Source organism: Plectropomus leopardus, chromosome 1 (genome assembly GCF_008729295.1).
Source record: "Plectropomus leopardus isolate mb chromosome 1, YSFRI_Pleo_2.0, whole genome shotgun sequence".
NCBI classification, from domain to species: domain Eukaryota; kingdom Metazoa; phylum Chordata; class Actinopteri; order Perciformes; family Serranidae; genus Plectropomus; species Plectropomus leopardus.
In genome coordinates this window covers 15,964,002-15,983,495 of record NC_056463.1, presented here as the reverse complement: position 1 = coordinate 15,983,495, position 19,494 = coordinate 15,964,002, and the positions used below count along the sequence as shown (strand labels likewise).

Below are 19,494 nucleotides of genomic sequence, written 5' to 3'. Positions count from 1 at the left end.
CTTCAACTGCTGCCTGTCACTTTTGCAGCAGAGGTTTTAAAGATTTTACATTAGGTTTCTAAATAGTTTAACACAATAGTACATGGTACTCCCTGTGCTAATTTCTTACCTCAGCTGGCCCAAAATTCAGCTGTAAGACATCAAGTTAATATAAAGAGACATATTAACTTTATCTATTCTCCTCTTTACAAGCTGGTACACTTTGTACCCAGTAAAAGATTATCCTCTGCTGACATTAGCACTCTGATAGGGGACACATTTAAAGATATGCTGGATTAACTTGCATAAAATATTCATGCCTTTTTTGTCCCTGGCAACCTCCATGAGCTATAAATTCCCCCCAAAAAACACATTTAATGTAAAATTAGGAAAGACAGATAAAACAGATGGTAACTTCTTTTCCATGTCACTCAGCCGTACACTTTTTTTTCTAGTTTGTGCTCTATCTTGCATCTAAAAATGCAAAAATAAAATTAAAAAAAAAAAACAACACTGAGAGGAAGCAGCTGGCTGAGTGTTTTGTGGTCATCTATCCATAGAACAGAGTGCCTCTTCATGTGTCCGAATTACAGCCGGCCAAATAACCCAAATAACAGGGGAAGTGAAAAATGCAGCACTCAACTCAGTCTGCTGTGGTTCGGGCCTTAACAAGCTACATCACCTGTGATTTGTGGTTTGCCTGTTTTGCTGTACATTTTTGTGCTAGATTTCCATTGTTATCATGAGTCTAGCCTGGTTTTAGCTATTTATGGTGTGCAAGCTCCATATCGACGACCACCTGCCTTCTGCATAAGCTGGCATTAATGTTTGTGTTGTTTTCATGATGACCCCAGACTTCTGGGATTCCAGCACTTTGGAGGTCCGAAGAAAAGTTTACACTAAAAAGGTTTTTTATCATTTACTGTTGTTGCCTTTGGATTTTCTTAGTAAAGAGATGATTTAAATTAATTAAATGACCTGAATTAAGTCATATGGGCCACTGATACTCGACATAAGCCCGCAGGCAGGATCTGGTGCCAGGTGCCCCCCAGGGTTTCCAACACATTTTTTTAATTAGTAGTATTAATGTTATGTTATTGTTAGTACTACTATTATTAGTATTACTATTATTATTTCCTTTGAACAAGCATAGTAATAATGCGTTTTTATCTGATTCCTTTTTTAGTGTCCTAACGTCTCATTTTATGTTTTTTTTTATGTTTTTGTCATCTTCATTTATACATGAAATATTTTCCTTCCTTACATGTTTTAATTTTGTGTGATTTTGTTACGTACAATGTTATTTTTTATCTTAAGCACATTGAGTCTACATCTGACAAATTAAATGTACTATATAAATGAACTTGACATGACTTGACTGGATTGACTTGACCTGACATTTATTTATTTGTGGCAGCTTACTACTATTAAAACATATGCCACGTTTTGATTTTTTGGAGCTGGACCATTCATTAGGTGCACTACAGGAACATACCCTTCAGTTATTGACTGCAGAACATTCACAAAGCACATAGTACACTCTGGGCACAGACAGAGCAGCAGAATGACAGGCTCAGTGAAAGTGAAACTTAACTGTTCACTGTGCTGGGTCTAAAGCTCTGCAGCAGCTGCTCATCTTATACGTCAATCTGATCAGCTCTGACTGTACTGACAGATGAACTGATGCAGATTTAGAGTGGGGACCACAGACTGTATAAAAAGATGGACGGCTTGACAGCTTAGTGAACATATAGTATAAATATATACAATCTATCGAGGGTCACATAATGATGAGAAAGGGACATACACTTCTCTTAATACATCAATGACTCACACACAAAAGATTTAAAAAACAAAAAAAAACAACAAAAAAAAAAGTTTGTGAACCCCCACCCCGTTGGACAGTGTTTCTGTGGGAAACACTGTCCAACCAATTTCTAATTCACAAAGAAGATAAACTGATTCACAGAGGGCGTTGTTTTTGTATTTTAAATATATAAAATGATCTAAATAGAGCTTGTTTAAAAAAATAAAAATAAAAAAAAATGCCAGGGGAAGTTCCCCTAGACAGAAGTCCAGGCTCAGTGTCCTCAAATCCTAGAAAGGCCCTTGCGTACATGTGCAGGGCTGCTGTGACTGGCCCCTGGCCTCCTGTCACTTTGCAAAAGTTGCCCCAGGCAAAGCAAGTTGAGTATCCTCGCTACAGACAACTTATTTCATCCTCATGTATCTCAACACTAAACAAGAGATAAACAGAAAATAATGGTGACTGTGAACAGGACATACTTTTATGAATGTCAACAAAAATAATAACTCAACTCCAATTAACTAACAAACTATATTATTATTTGCATAATTTTGCTCAAAAACTAGTTGATAGTTGAAAGACTCAACTAGCCTCATTAATTCCACAAGGGGGAGTGTGTTGAGACTGAAATGTAAGAGTAGGCAGCTCATTTCTCCTTCTACAGCAGCACAGGGTTTTTCCCTTGGACTCTAGGCTGATGGCTCATTAATCTATTCTAGAAGGGGTCCCCTACACAAGCAGCCTGCACCAGTGGAGGACTCCTCATACTTTTTACAGCACAATTCTTTTACTTAAGCATTAGTATTAGCAAGATGAAGAGGAGGTTTAATTAAAGTTTATAACAAAGAAAACCTAAACTTTAAACAATGTGAATTTATTCTTACTACCTCACAGCAATGATTAGCAAAGTTTAAAAGCTTTTTGAATTTAAGTTGAATTAAATTAATGACTCATGGATGCCAAATCTGCTAGTTTTAGTGAGCATCAAGATCTCAGTCTGCAGCTCTGTATACCTTTCAGCTCATTCACTTGGTTTGGCAGATTGTCTAGAGCCCCTCCAGCTGTCACAGACCTCCCCAGATAAAACTTGTCAATCCAAACTCTCGACTGCAAACTTCTCTATTGGCTGGACTGTTAAACTAAGAGAGTCTGTCAAAGACTGGGACAATATTAAAAGAAAATTATGGTTTATCACAACAGTAATTTCAAGATTTCTGAATGTGGCAACATCGAAAAAGACAGGTTGAATAGAGGAGGAAACATGAGTGATCAGACAGTCATAAAGGTTGTTAACTGGCCAATGGCTTTACTAGATCAGCAGCCATTTTATTTGCATGTAAAACCCGAGGTGAGTCCAGAGGTTAGCGCTTTCTGTCGCTAATAATCCCTCACTGTATGATGGAGGTGTTACAAGTCATAAGTTCACAATTATACCGCTACAATTTTTAATATGATAGGAAAAGGCCATATCGTAACAATGGCAATATTCCAACTGACATAATGATCATATCATTAAACAGGGCGACAACAAGCATGGCTGAGAGTGAAACTGTTTATGGTCACCAGTGTTATTTATGAACTAAAGAAATGTTTGTTTAGCTTTTACTGAATATTTGAAGGCAAATTGTTATGTTGACATGTAAAACTATATCATGTATTTTACTGCAATTGTATGTTTTTGAAATTAATAATAAAAAAAATGTATTATATTTTTCAGTATTTTGTCTTATCATCACCATTATAAGATATGATTTAGGGCCATATTGCCCACCTCTACTGTGTGATATGACTGTGGGTATGCACAACTATGACAAGTAGGTCCAAGTTGAACCAGGAAGTCAGTCCATGAATCTCATGGATCACTGATGTACAAAGAGAACTGGATACAGCGTTGGAGGTGGCACCCCATTTATTCCTATGAAAGTTGCTCAGTGATGCATGAAGCCAAAAGAATTCAACTTCTATGTGTTAAATTACCCGAATCTCTTGCCCTGATTCCACTTTGTAGGGCCCATTGAGCAGGCACACTAAAGACCGTCGCTTGCCGAGCATCTAACTTCCAGTTAAGTCTCCCACTATCTTGAAAAGGGGAAAAAATGAGTTAACCATGCAGCTCTTTAATGTTATCAAACCGATTGGATTAAATTTCAATAGTGAAACCATTTCACTGTATCTCTTTCCCAATGTAAGTATATGGGTAAAAAAAATTTGGGGCCTAATGGCATCAGATGATGGACCCGGACGTTGTAATTCCACAGTTTGGCCACTATGTCAAATTGGTTTAAAGCCCAGAACTGTTCCTGGGACCTTGGCATGGATATATAATGAGACCTGGACACAGAGTTAAAGGTGGGGTCACATTCATTGCTATGAAAGTTCCTCAGTGGCGCTTAAAACTAAAAAAAAGTTAGGTTTCTGGGTTTAAAATTACACAGACATTCCTTATTCATGTGACCATAGAGCAAGTGCATAAGCATTTCCTCTAACCTTGCAACCCTATCTAAGGATCACTTACGTGAATGACAGTAGCAAAATAACAGCTATAAGTGAGTTAAGTGCTATTTAAGTGTTTGCACAAAGAAGTTGATGTTGTTTAAAAAAATTATCCACTGATTTATTGACATCTCTTTCAAAATATAGGTCTTTGAAAAGAAGTCTTTTTGGGACAAATGGCATCACGTGACAGACCCAGAGGTTGTCATTGCACGGTTTGACCACTTTATTGGCATCAATGCCTGGCACTGTTCCTAGGATCTTGGCAAACTTTGATGGATGTTTAAAATGGACAATTTAAGTATTAACTCCTCTCAAATGGTCACAAATTGAGGTCAGTGGACTTTCACACCTAAATATTACATTATAGTTATCCTTCTGCGGCTTCTCTTCACACTCGGGGATGCCACTACTGTGATGTCAAGAAATGTACATGGTGGGATGACGCTGCATGTGGTTATGTTTAGAAAACAACAGTAAACGGCAACCAACACCAGAACATCAACAAACGATTAGAATAAGGGTAAGAAGGCACTTGGGTAGGTGTTGAAAAAAACCATCAGATTTGGTTGGGAGACGGGAAGCCAACACAGGACTCTTGCACCAAAGTGCAGGTGTGTTCAATGTTCAACCCATCCACCTCCCCTCCCGCTCACACTATAGGTGCTCCCACGCTCCTCATAGTACATTGTTATCGGCAGTGTTTCAACCTGATGCCGTCCTGCCGCATTTCATGTGCATGTGACAGGTTCTGTCTGTGTTCTCAAGTGCGTATCAGGTGGACGCGGCAGGTGCCGTCTGGCCATCCACCGTCGTATCGTATAACAACACCGCGTCCAGTTCTTTCTGGCCCCGTTCCCACCAGACGCCATCCCTTGGCGTTTCATGCACATGCGAAAGTGCCTTTTGGCGTCTTGCACTTACGCCAAAAGCACTGACGAGGCGGATTTATTTTACGAATTTGGAATGTGAACAATTTCTGCTGACCTGTGCCTCTGTTTACCAGTGTTAGTTTTGTCAACAAAACTTATAGATGAAAAATGTTTTCTGACAACCTTTTTATCGTGACAAAAAGAAGATAAACCAAAGAAGAAACCACTGAAAATGAGAACTATAATGAAATGGGTAGTTCAGTGAACCATCTCATTCTTCTTCTAGAGATTCGCTAAATGAATATTTCTAAGTTATACAACATGTTAGCCTCTCCTCTTGAGGTTATTTCTAACAATGAAACGTTGATTAGTGAATAAGTGAGTGAATCCAGCCTCTGAATGACTTGCTGCTCTGGAAAGGAGAGCACAGGGAGCCTTGGTAAAGCTAGGTGAGAAGGAATGGCAGAGAGAGAGCGAGCGGTTCTGCTAGAGTTAAGAGATGACAGCTGGACTTATTGAGTAGAGGCCGTCTGTTGTATTACCACAGAGCAGAGAGTCATGGACACTGAGTTTGTGTGTGAACAAGTAAATAGTGCCTTTAAAACTAGGCCTGCTATGAACGAGAACGACACCTGTAACCATGGTAACGGTACACAACAAAGAAGGCAACAGCTGGAGCCTCAAAATGCTCAAAATACATGAAAATGAAAACCTGTGCCTTCCCAAGAACCCCCAATCATGTATGCTCAATATGTGTCAGAAAATTAATTTACCAGTGAATCTAACATCCTGCCTTTCTCATTTCCTTTTTGCAAACCTTTTTTTTTTTTTTTTTACAATGGAGTACATCAAACCTTACATGTAGATAAAAAGGTGATGTTAGTTTTAGATTCTGAAATTTCCCAACCATCCCCAACAATCACATGAAAACTATTGGCCTACAGTCATCCTTCAGATAATTAAAGCTAATAGCAGTGAGGTGTATATTTGGTAGGTAGTGACAGCCAATAGTGTGGTTGAGCTGCTGGGTAATTTAATTAAAAAAAAATCCCATACATTAGAACTACCACACTTTAGTTTCAGGGCATCTAAAACAAACTTTAAGTGTGCGCTGGTGCTCCAAGGAACCATTGAAAGCCTTGGGCTGGCCATATTAATTGCTCAGTTTTAAAAAATCAGTACAATTGAAACGTTTTGGTGGGGCATGGGTGTGGAAACTTTGGGATTCATGACTCTACATGTTAAATCACACTTTCACATCACCATTTTTCTTGATCCACTTAGACTCTATTCAAACATAATTCCAGCTAGCTGGAATGCAAGAATGGAGACACAGAACCGGGAAGAAATTTAAGAAATGTCAACAAAACATCATGCATCCATGCTACACAGAGCAGAGCGACTATACCTTAACAGCTACAGAAAATAAATTTGCTATCATCTTAAATTATGTGGAAGATTCTCTGTGGAATATTACTAAAATACACCAAATTTAATTAAAGAAAAAATTAAACGTATTTTACAAGAATTTTACTAATTTGATGACTTTTACTGGCCTGAAAAGCAAGATTGTAATATACCATGACTTTTCCAGTTTTTCCATGATTGTGGAAACCATGGATAGCTATTGAGATATATCAGTCTGGACCAAAGTGGTGGAACAACTGAATGACTTAACCAACTCTATAGGGCCACAAAGCTAGCATGGCTAAAATTATTACCCAACTTAAATTTTAACTCCTGTTTCAGTTAGGGTTGCAGTAATTTACTGGTTTTAAGGTATACCAGGATATAAAAGTTGACGATTATTATACTCTGTACATTTGCTTATATATGATATTGAAAAAAAAAGCAACTGGATGAAAAAGCTCACCTTTATTTTTTATTTCCAAAAGGGAGACTTTTTAAATATACATCAGTTAAAAAATGGTTTCAGATCTTAATTATGGCGATAAAACATTTGTTTAACGAAAAATAACCCTTTTAAGGGCCATTCTGACTGACAATAATAGAATTAATGATTCTGTAATGCCGTGATACTGTGAAACCGCAGTATTTTCTAAGACGGTTATCATACCGTGACATTCTCAGACAGTTGTAATCCTTGTTCCAGTATACTGCTTCATACTGAAACACATCAAATCAATGAAAAAACTTTTTCAAAACCATTTCATGAGACCTTTAAGTAAACAAGTGGTGAGCTGTATACTTCTTTGGTAAATGCACGTATGCTTTCAGTGAAGATAAAAGACAAACTATCCAACTATTCACATCCAACAAGCATGATGCAACAAGCACCACTGGTAAAACTGGGAAAATATAGCCTAATGTAAGCTACCAGCGAAAATTAGCTACCTGTGTACACATTTACAGTCAGACGTCCTGTGTGGGAGGCAGCAGGGCACTGAAAGGCTCCATTTACACACTTCAGTTTAACTGCAGTATTTGCTCTGACACCCATCATCGCTTAAGTACTCTATTCACACATACTCTGCTCCAGCTGACAAGAGCAATTATATTTTGGTGATTATTTAACAATAGCCAAATTATAAATCTCGCTGCCCTCAATGATTTCAATGGCCATTTGTCTGATATCAGGTTTTCCTCCTCACAGCAACTGATCTGTTAGTGACACCATTACTTTACCTCTGCAAATTTGACAGCTTAAATGACAGCTCTGTCTGAGAGTCATGTCAGAATTCAGATTTTCGATTGCCTCACTGAGACTGACAGAGCATGCGGTTGTCTCTATGGAGTCATAATTAGCCATATAAATGCGTAATATGTGTGTCAGCAACTTAATAAGGTTATAATGTTGCCGTGGCTATAGCACCAGTGAAACTGCAACATTACATATGGGTCATCATTTAAGTAAATAAATTACCAGACATCTGCAGTGAAGCAACATGTAAAGCACGACTTCTGAATGTGACCATACAACATTTTTCACAGAGCGTCACACTAACTGAGGTCTACAGCATGTACTCTGCAAAAAAACAAAATCTATCAAACTGTTTTTAATAGCATCTGATTGGCAAGCTGTCTTGGGACAGTTGGCAAATGGGCGGGAAGCGGAGGAGTTTAGAGGTGCTAAAGTTCAGGCAGGAGCGACGCAGCACCCTGTGTCCTGCCAACAGCCTTACAGTGGCGCAATTCCTGACTAAGTTGTTGACCCATGGCCCCCACCTGTCTTGACCATGCATTATCTGGAAGGGGGGACATCACTTCCCCTCCTATGCTGCCTGCCACACCAGAAGGCTTTTGACTCATGCCCATCTGTCCTGGTAGTACATACATTAAATAAAAGCCAAGATGCTGGCACCCTGTCCGATTCATGTGTGCCTTTACAACAACAAGTTGTTGTATGAAGTGTGAACAGAATTTTTACCTTGGCAACAAACATCTTGGGAAAGAGAATAATTACCAGCAGAGGTCATTTCTAATAGCTATCTTCAGATTGCAATGAGATACTATCGAGGTGTTATGATGCACACATTTGGAAAACAATTTCTCAACACTGGTGTTATTTAAGTTTTTATCCAATTCAAAACCAAACAATGCATTTGTAAACTAATACAGCGGGCCCGTGAAGCTTATAATGTACACTGATGTTGATGCTGTCAGCAATGCATAGATTCAACTCTTTCTATTTAACTTTAGTTAGTGGTAGTGTTGTTTTATGATTTCTGCCCGTTTCACACATTCACTACAAACCTGAAATTATCTAGACAATACCCACATGAGCTGTATGTGAGAATGCTAGAGTTTCCAGTCAGTTTCCAGTTTTTCCAGTCCAGTCCGGTGTACGAACCTAAACCAGTTTGATTTTATACAAACCGGCTGAACCGGCTTTTGTGTTTATGACATGTTCTGGCAAATAAAAAAGTAGCCTAAAGGGGCAATGACACCGAGATACTTCACACCAGGTGCAGCTGCTCCAAAAACACCTTGGAGGTGCATCTGGAGAAACAGCTGGGAGCACCTGGAGCAGCGCTGCATGTGCATATTGCATGCATGTGACCAAAAGTGACATTGACAAGGGGTGCGACTCTGTGCCATTAGTTGAAAAGTTGAAAATATTTTAACTTTTATGCATGCCCAAAAATCACCAGAAAAAGGTGTCTTTCAGCAGCAGGACAGGAACACCCAAAAGGCACACTGTGCCATGGGGAAACAATGGTTTTGCTGGTTTCTCATTGTGATAACTTGTGGCAAAAGCATCACAGAGCTAAATCCCCATTGCATTGCATTAGTAATAGGCAATGTTACAATGTGATTAAAATAATATTATTTTCATAAACAGGCAAACAGAGCCTAGTGTCTGAGAGGCTGTGGGCATTTTACTGCCAAGCCCAGGCTGGTATCACCAACATGGAGGAGATCAAAAAAATACGTTCATGTGTTTTTTGGGGTGATGAGGAGTAACATAAACTAAATCTGCACCACTATGACAACATTTTACATCTGAAGAAGGGCCTTGCCATATCGTATCATTCATGATGATACCTGTATAATTTTTAATATGATGAGAAAAGTTCATGTTGTGATCAGAGCAATATTCCAATTTCTTGACATAATGATGTCATACAGTTACGTCTGACTGCAAATTTGCTAATCTTGTTGTTGAGTCAGATGTTGTGTTTGTATTAATATCTGTTGCTCATACTGAAAGCATCGCAATGGACAAGGAACAGCTGATTCATGAAGTTGAAATGAGGAATTATTTAGACAGTACTTAATTTCGAAATAACAAAAAACAAAATAGGGTGGCAGCCGGCTGGAGGGAAATCACCAGGGAGCTGAGAGTTTTTGGTGAGCTAAATGACTATCACTAATAACAAGCTAACATTAGACTACTTGCTGTTGGCTATATTGTATGTCAGTCCAATAAAACTTTTCTGTTTTAAAAAGTAACGTCACAAATGTAGGACTATAGCAAGTAGGCTATTCACCAATCTTTTAAGTGGTCACATCTCCACTAAGATCTTGATGGCACAGCTTTTATTTACGGGGTTTTGCTTACATGATGTAACACAAGTCCATTTAATGGATTCAGAGTGGATGGAGAGCTCTGATGTTAGGTGAAATCAGTTTGAAAAGTTTCACACCAGCCTAACATTACAGAACACAAATGTCAGAATCAATTGAATCCAACATTAAACTGACTTCATCCTACCAGCTCCCTCGTACAAAGCCTGTGTTGTCTGATTGAGTCCATGTGCGAATAGAGAGGGTGATAGTTACAGAATTCACAGCAAGTGAGTGGGTGTGCTGTTGACGTTTCTATCATGCGGCTCACGTGAAAACCAGAGGAAAACAAACATCCAAGGGTGAAAAAGAAGGGTCATTAATACTAACATGACTACAAAAATGTCTAACAGGGGAGATGGCGAGATTTGGGAAGTTACGACTGTATAGGCTGAAGCTGAAATTGTCAGAGAAATTAAAGGAACAACAAGTTTAAGATTGTCGGCTCTACCCAGGCACAACCCCTCGCCTTAACCAAGCGTGGTTTTCCAGTAGGTGTAAACACGTGACACAGACAGTCTCCTGTCGTGTGATACATGTGTGACATGAGAAAATGGCTACTGATGTTCTGACACATATTAAAGGGACAGAATAAAAGAAACACCTCGCAACATGAGCTTGCGTGCCTGTGCCATTACCACAAGAACCAGGGCAGATGGTATCACAATGCCTGAAAATACAAATACAACCCAATCACTTGCTAATATCAATGAGGGCAGTCAGTCCTTGAGATTCAATTTAGACACATGTCAGATGTGCCAACAGTCTGAAGAGATTCTAGGAGCTTTTTAATGTTGAAATACTTGGGTGGGTGAATGCATTCTATTGGCAATAATAAGAAGAAAGAAGTAAAATTACAGCATTGCTTTTGTTTGAATGCTTCCACACAGTACTCACTTGGTCTGATGAATCTTTAACTAGAACATCTAAAACAAAGAGACATTTTTTTTTTCAAAAAGCTTGCACAAATGACAAAGATGAAGACCTACCTGCCCTGGTTGGATGTCTAAGTATTGAAGCACCTCTTTGAGCATGACAGGCGTGTGAGGAGGCTTTTCTGTGGAAACTGAAGACAGTTCTTCGGCTCTGTCCAGGGAACCAGGACCAGAAGACGCACAAGTTGTTGAGGAGTTAAGCCTTAACTTCCATGACCTCCACGCTCTACACACAGCCAAATTTGTTTTCCGTAAGATTGGGTTGGAGCGAACAGCCATGTGGAAAACCATGATCCCTACAATGATCTAAAGCGAAAAGAAGATCAAAGTTATGTAATGATATAAGTAGAACCATACCAGTGTTACCACAGTGTAACCGAGCATTTAAACCAACTAAGAGGAGATGGGTTTGTCACAACAATTGATATGGGTAATTATTTTGAAAGTCTAATAACAATAATAATAATAATAATAATAATAATAATAATAATAATAATAATAATAATAATAATTAACTTTATTTGTATACCACCTCTCATACAAGAAATGCAGCATAAAGTGTTTTACAATAAGAGCAGTGCTTATAAAAAACAATTAATAAAAATTAAACAGGCCAACAAGGAAATTCAAAAGGACATTTAAAAACAGTTTAAAACAACAACAAAAAAAAAACCCTTATTTCTCAAAATCTTCAAAACTGAAATCTTAAACTTTGGAATCTTTAAATCATAACACTGTTAAACTGTAAAATCAGAAAATCAAGTAAGATACAACATCTTAAAAGAACTGCAGCAGTGTTAAGTGTATAAAAGAAGAGTTTTAGAAAGTCTAGCTACTCTGATATCTATTGGTAGTGTTAAATAAGTTTGTGATGGAGTTATGGACTTCAAGTGACAGCTGATTAAAAAAAATAACTGGCTATGTTCTTGTAGTTCCTATGCTATTATTTGAAAAAGTTTCAAATAGAATAATTGGAACAAAAATATTAGATATACATCATATGCTAGTATTGACAGATAACTTGTGTTGCAGATTGCTGTCAGAATTTCCAGACAGGAAGGGAATTTTTGACTGACTTAAAGGACCCGATTTTTAACCAGCTTTGAATCACAACAATGTAAGCAGTATATGGCAATGCGCTAAACTTCCCTCCATCTAACCAGTGCCAAGATACCCCCCCCCCCAGCAGAACTCTGCCGGATGACGCACCACCCACGTCACCACCACAGACACAAAGACTGCAGAAGTAGATCAAGAGACAGATCCACCGCTCTCTCTCTCAAACTCAGACCAAACTCCAGTCAAACGGTAAAATTAGGCAGTGCTGATCGAATATAAACCAATATTATGGTTCTACACTGCCTATTTCTTGCGCAAAATGTTTTCAGCACATATTTTAGTGCCCTGTTTATCTGTAATAGAGTTTGTGAACAGGATGTGGGCGCCACACTGTTTCCTGCATCTCGCCTAAAATGTTTAGAGAAACATGTTTTAGCTTACTGTTTGACTGTAAATAAAAGATATTTGTTACCAGCAAGCCACCATTGTACAGATGAGTTTGCATTATGTCATCTACCAGTTGAAGCGTTTATTAGTCAACTTCAGTTCAGTGCATTCTGGTTGTTTTCCACTTCTTTAGCATATGTGAATGCCTCAGTCCTTTTCCTCTTTTATTCTGGTCATGTAGCACCAATTTCAAAAGTATTTGTGTCTTTTTACTGCATAGACAACCTAGTTTTTACGAAAAACACCATCATTTCAGCAGTGAAACACTTCCTCAAGCACCTTATCTCAAACCCAAGTTGTTCAGCCAAAACCAGAGGGCATCACAGATTTAACATTTCAAGCCAGTTGTGATCACACTGAAGGTTAAACTCTGCCAACAGCACACATCTGTGGCTCATATACTGCATCACCACCACACACCAAAAATAAGATTAAATACATCTTTGGCTAATTAGTTCAACATTTTGGCATTTTACATTAACAGTACTGCCCACAGTGAGCCACATGGTTAAAAGGTATTCAGGTGTTTCCTGGCAACAAGATGCAATGAAAATTAGACCTAGTTAGTGATGCATGGTTCTAATGAAATAGGAATATGTGCAGGAGCTGAAGGAATTCAACAAGTGTGTGCTTGATATTAGTAAACACAAAGCAAATGTTCAATGGCAGCATAGAATAACACCAAATTAGAGGAGATGGAAATAAAATACTGAGAATGATTGCTGTCAGTTTGTGGGGCATATTGGCTGTACCTTACAGGAACCAAAATCAAATTTTTATACACATTATTATTGCATTACTGTGCATCAAGATGTAAATCAAAACATATTACATCTTTCAAGTAAGGTGAGCTATCATTTACCAGAGGAGCAGAGAGGAAAATGAATGATGTGCTGTTTTCAGCATTCTGCACATTTATTAGCACTTATGAATCATTGTGTGGTTATTTTTATTATAGCCTGGCCAATTTATCGGTCATTTATCTGAGAAAATGTAAGAAAATTATTATTTTATACATATATATATATATATATATATATATATATATATATATATATATATATATATATATATATATATATATTATATATAAAGTTCCTTAGGTTACTTACTCAATACATGAGTAAATGTACTTAGTTATATTCCAGCACAGTAACTGAAATTACAGCATTTGGGATCAGTGCACTAAGTATAGCAGCATTTCTTTAGCCCTGAAAGTTAATAATCCAATCATTATAATGACTCTAAAACATCATCTAAATTTGATTCAATGATAATATTTTTTTTTCAATGTTCCTCAAATGTAAAATGTATTTTTCCTTTGTTTTGGGCAAAAATGTATGGCCTGAGAAAACGAAGAGTTATTTCTTATCTTGGTATGAGTGCTCTTGACCATTCATAAATTTTTCTCTTCCCTATGAGAAAAGCAAAAATAGGAAATCAATGGCAAATCCCATAATTCAGTGGTTACTAAAAAAATGAGAACAAATTGTGTATACAAGTGAAAATAAGAGAAATTGTTTGTATATCATTTCTTGCATGAGGCCCAATAATTACTAGCAGGAATATGTAACACATAACAAAGTGTGAAAGGTAAAAAGTGCAAGTGCATTAGTTCATATACATGGTAAGCAGTCCATTTTTTGTACTGTGGATGTTCACAACATCCTCCTATTTATTTTACATAAGGGCGATGGAAAACGCATGTGTAATAGTAAGAGCACAATTCTTTGAAACCTGAGCAAATTGACTTGATTTCTTTGAAAAACTTAGGAGGAAGGCAATGAGCAACTTGCGAGGCAATGACCCAGGAACTACCAAGAAATGTGTATAAAAGTACAAAAAACGTTATCTAGAAGTTAGCCACAAAAAGACACAAAAAACAAACAAGGACATTAATTGAAAAAAAAGTGCTTAAAATAAAAATAATTCCGTAAAATAAATTAAAAATCTATAATTATTTTTTTTGCAGTTTGCAGAGCATTTCTTGCCAAGTTGCATATTGATCTTTTTCCCATGTTTCAAAAGATGGTATAAGTAATATGCGTTTTGAGGACTTGCTCCAGTGGCGTTATTAGGCCTGGGCATTTAAGGCCTCAGCCCCAAATCTTTCATAAATAGCCCCAGATCTCAATATAGAGTCTGCTTTTTTTATTGCGAATAAGCGTGAATAATTAGATAAATAATAGATCCCATTAATGTTAACATTTAATAAATAAATACATTTACAATTGTTTAAACCCTCATCAATAGATTTTTAATGATAGCAGTTGTAAAGTATAGAGAACCCCAGTAATGAGTCCTAAAACCCAGAAATTAATTGGTATTTCAGAACCTCTGGGTCCGTCGTCTCTAGTCAATGGGTTTTTTTAAATGGGTTTTTCATTACATGCCTGAAATAAGGTCTGTGGTTAACACTAGCTTCAGAGACATGAGTTTTGTTCTGCATCATAAAATACAGTAAATACCCCATTCTCAAACTTTGAAGCTTTTATGTGTCTTAAAAAAGATGGTTGCTAACAAGTAACTAAATAAGACTATATAATGTCATCACACTGAGCCATACCAAAAACAGCTTTACAGCCTCATAGTGATAGTGGTAGTGTAGTTGGTTTCAGCCTAGCAATAGCTTTTTACCTCTGGCGATTGCATGTAGGTTTCAAAAATATTAAAAGTGGTGTTCATTAGTGAAGATTATCTTGCTGAACAAAATGTGTAAGTATCATAAGCATTTGTTTACCACAGAGCTTAATTTCTTCAATGATCCAAAATTCAATGGAAAAATCCCACAGGCTTTTTGACCAGTGCAGCGTTAGCATCTAGGTTGGCCAACAGAAAAACGTCATCCCTGGGGCAATCTATTACTAACAACAACTGGGTTAACATTTTTCTTATCACAATACATAATTAATCTAGAATAGGGGTCGACCGACATTGTTTTTTAGGGCCAATACTGAAACTCATTATTAGTACTTTATTAGTATAATTAGTATTGCAAGTTCCCAGCAACTTTTTTTTAAAGTCAAGTGAAAATTCAAATAAAAATGAATAAATTAAAATGAACTCCCTGAGGTTTTCCAAAGTAAAAGTTCCTCCTGTGCTGACACATTCTATGCACTTTTTAATTTATTAATTTCACCAGGGATAATCAAAATAAAATGCAGATACAGATAATGCGCAAAATGACAAAAACATTTCTTCCTCAAAAATTGGTTAGGCCAATAATCTGTTAACCCCTTATCTAGACAGCTAAAAAAAATAATGATAATAATAAATAAATAAATAAAGAATATTGGGGGGTAAGTAAGGTGCCAAAGTGCACAACAAAGCAAAATAAAGCTTGTTAATAAATTAAAAAATAAAAATAAAATAAAAATCCCCCAGAAAAACCCCACTGTACTGAGTTCCCCCAATGTCCTCTAATTCTAGAAACGACCCTGATTTGCTCAGTATTAGCTGTGCTATGTATCTATGCGTTTAGCTAATGACTCTATGGCTAAGGTTAACCACACCTTTGTCTTGTCCTTTTGGCAGAGTGGTGCAAACATTTAACTTAGCTATTATTAGATATGGTTGTCATCGATAAGAAGTGTTTTGCAACGTTTAGCACACCATTTGTTGCTCTTTATCACGTGTGTGTGTAATGGCTGTAATAACGTTGTCAGATCAGCAGGCTTTCTTCACACCTGACGATGCAGCGTAGATATTGTTGCTATGCCACCATGTTGGATGCCCGCGCGCAGTTAGCTAAACTATCTGTCAACAAATACACGAATATGGACGCAACACGACATCCAGTCACACTGAAAAATGTTAAACTAAGGCGGAGTGTGACGGAGAAACGTGTCTAAACCTCGGGGAGTTGTCAGTAGCTTACCGTAGTTGACCTGCCAGAGAGTAGCTCCACCTTCAGCAACAAGCATATCCGGCGCGTCACTCTGATCCGCCCAATGACCGGAGACTCACATCCAATCTCCTGCGACAGAGGAAGAGGGCTTGTTTTTGAATTATTGGCGCTTGTCGTGCTAGCTGTGTCCGGCTATCTAGCTATGTCGTAGCTTCTCTAGCGAATTTCTTTCTTTCATACTAGCTACTCGTGTCTCTCTAGAAAACGTTACCGTGGCGACATAAAATGCGAGATAACCGTTGTTGACAAAAGGTAAGATACAATCACTCGACGTAAGGAAAACAGTGCTAACTTACCGTTGGAAGTTGTGCTACGGCTAGCTAGCAAGCAATATCCAACCCTGCCAGGTTAACGGTGGCAGGTTTGCCTTTAAAAACGCCCATTGTGATGTGTGTTTGGATTCACATATTTGCTAACATGTTAAGTAGCACTCAGCTAACAGTAAGACTACTGTTTTGTATCTTTTATCATGACCTTTTGTGCCTTGAAAAGTCAATTCACCCGCCAGCAGTTATAATGCCATTATCTATTCATATTATTCAACTGTGAAGTAGTGATTTATGGTACAATAATTCTTTGTAACACTGTTTTAAGTGTGCAGTAATCGGTGTGATAGTCTCAGCAATTTTCTTTATTATCTAATTTATTTTTACCAAAACCAGTCCTGAACGTATCTAACATATGATGCACATATTGTACATGTTTCTTATTCCCTATTTTCTACTCATGTATTGTGTGTATGTGTATATTGTGTGTTGCATAAGACATTTATATGCATATATATGTGTGTGTGTGTGTGTGTGTGTGTATATATATATAATTTTATATTTTTAAATCGTGCTGTTTCGCACATTGTAATGGAGCACATATTGTTTGTATTTTTACATACTTTATATACCAGGAATATTATACATTTCAGATTTTTAAATATTACCCTCAGTTGTGTGAAACTGAAACATAATGCACATTTTTTGTGTTGTATTTATACTTATTTCTTATTTTCTTATTCTTACTACTAATACTTTATCTTCTTTTTTCTATAATTCTCTATAATATAATATAATTTACATCAGAGCGACTTTTAACAAACACCAACTCCGGTTATAGTGCAGTAGTGGCTCAGATAATTTGATTTTAAAGAGATGACAAGATGGACTAAATACTGGATGATGTTAGATATTGATTGTGTCACAGTGCAAAGCAATACTTTTCAACAGCACTGAAAACAGCAGCCTCGACAAGACCACTAGTTGGAATCAAGACATCTCTAAAACATTTTTAACAAAGCTAAATGTTAATCGTCATTAGAGTAGGACTTTTTGCAGGCTTGTTGTATTGAATTGCAACTCCCAGCACCCATCAGTCAAATCAGTCAAAAGTTACACTGCCTTTTGTCTTCTTACCATTTTCCCCTGTTTCCTTCTCAATTTGTGTGATTTATTGAGCACATTATTAAAAATTATACTGATGTTTGCAATGTGGAAAATATAGTCAATCCTTTCTTTTGTTTTTCAGAAACACGTCAGGGACCACAATGGCAAGTGATGTGTGCAGCCATGTAAAGGTGGTTGTTCGAGTGAGGCCGACCAATGAGAGCGAGAAGCGTGAAAACTGTCGAAATGTGGTCCAGGTTGTTGATAGCCACATGCTTATATTTGACCCCAAGGAAGAGGACACGTCATGTTTTGGGGCACAAAGAGTACGAAACAGAAACATCAACAGGAGGGCCAACAAAGACCTGAAGTTTGTTTTTGACCACGTCTTTGGGGAGGACTCTACTCAAGATGACATCTTCGAGAGCACCACTAAAGGAGTGCTAGATGGTGTAATGAATGGATTTAACTGCACAGGTAACAAATGAATATGCAAGCTGTGTGTTAAAGCTGCATCAGGCTGCCAAACATGCTGGCATGATCCCCAAATTGCAAAAGGAAACTTAAATAGTACAAAAATTACATGAGATACTGAACTAGGTCTGGCACAAGATCAGATTTTCACACAATCGTCTTGGCCAAAAAAATCACAATAATCTATCAATCAAATTTATCCTTAACTTTGTTTATTGTGCATTTTTTCCATTTTTTGTAAATAAATTACACCCGAAATATGAGTGTAGGGAGATGGAGACAAAGCAAGAATGTAAAGAAACAGAAATGATTTGAGAGGTGGCAGATTATTTTTGCAATATTATGGTTTGTGAATCATCACATGAGATTAGTGTTTTGTGTGTTTAAATATCACGGTTGTCATCAATACCAGTATATAACAAAACCTCATTGAACCATTTGGATCCGTCGCCATTTCTGTATGCAACTTTGAGCGTAAATGAGAACTAATTCTGCCAGCTTAGGGACGCTCATCTTTTGAACCTGCAGTGATTCTACTAGATATGCCAGCTGTTTTACCAAATCATCACAAGTTTTCAAGAATACAGTAGCAACACTATGTTATAACACTTGATCAGTACAATCATTTCAATTCACAGCACACAACCAACCACTGCATGCAGTCAGCTGCTGAAGTTAAAACCACGGGCGGTCTAATAAATAACACTTTCATAAAACAGCTCAGTCTTCCTCAATGGATCAGAAAATTTATTGCACGATGACGTAAAAGTATTGCAAGGGAAAGCAACTAGTACTGGGGGGGGAAAAAAAGTCCCACCATGACTCTTCATGGTGTCCATAATAAAGTGAGCTAATATGTTGTTGCACTAAACTTTTTGGATTTGTGATCACCTCTTCTCAACCACAGCATGACCAAACACTGAAGTTCAAATGGAGCTATGAGCCACACCAGCACCACTTAAGAGCCATGTTTTTAATTTAATTTTTTTTTTCTCAACATGGCTCGCTGACTCATGCTGCCGTATCATTAATTGAAACTGCTGGCTGCTGTTAATTTACTTTGTGTGCTCCAGGGTTCACTTGCTGGTCACTAACTCACAATGAATGCACAGTTCTAGTG

The 19,494-nt window shown here is 37.4% G+C and overlaps 2 protein-coding genes across 3 annotated transcripts in view; one reads left to right on the top strand and one right to left on the bottom strand.

Annotated features, from left to right (window-relative positions):
- Positions 1–16,560, bottom strand: part of mettl15 (methyltransferase like 15) — a 67,231-nt gene extending 50,671 nt beyond the window's left edge. Inside the window, exons 1-2 of the mRNA XM_042493709.1 lie at positions 16,498–16,560; positions 11,169–11,420 (exon numbers count right to left, since the gene is read on the bottom strand). Of these exons, the coding sequence (XP_042349643.1) occupies positions 11,169–11,405 (237 nt within the window). The 5' untranslated portion in view covers positions 11,406–11,420; positions 16,498–16,560. The remainder of the gene's footprint in view (positions 1–11,168; positions 11,421–16,497) is intronic.
- An 81-nt stretch (positions 16,561–16,641) lies between these two features.
- Positions 16,642–19,494, top strand: part of kif18a (kinesin family member 18A) — a 36,433-nt gene continuing 33,580 nt past the window's right edge. For both annotated transcript variants that reach the window (XM_042486698.1, XM_042486691.1), the window contains exons 1-2: positions 16,642–16,779; positions 18,043–18,377. In XM_042486698.1, the coding sequence (XP_042342632.1) occupies positions 18,062–18,377 (316 nt within the window). In that variant the 5' untranslated portion in view covers positions 16,642–16,779; positions 18,043–18,061. The remainder of the gene's footprint in view (positions 16,780–18,042; positions 18,378–19,494) is intronic.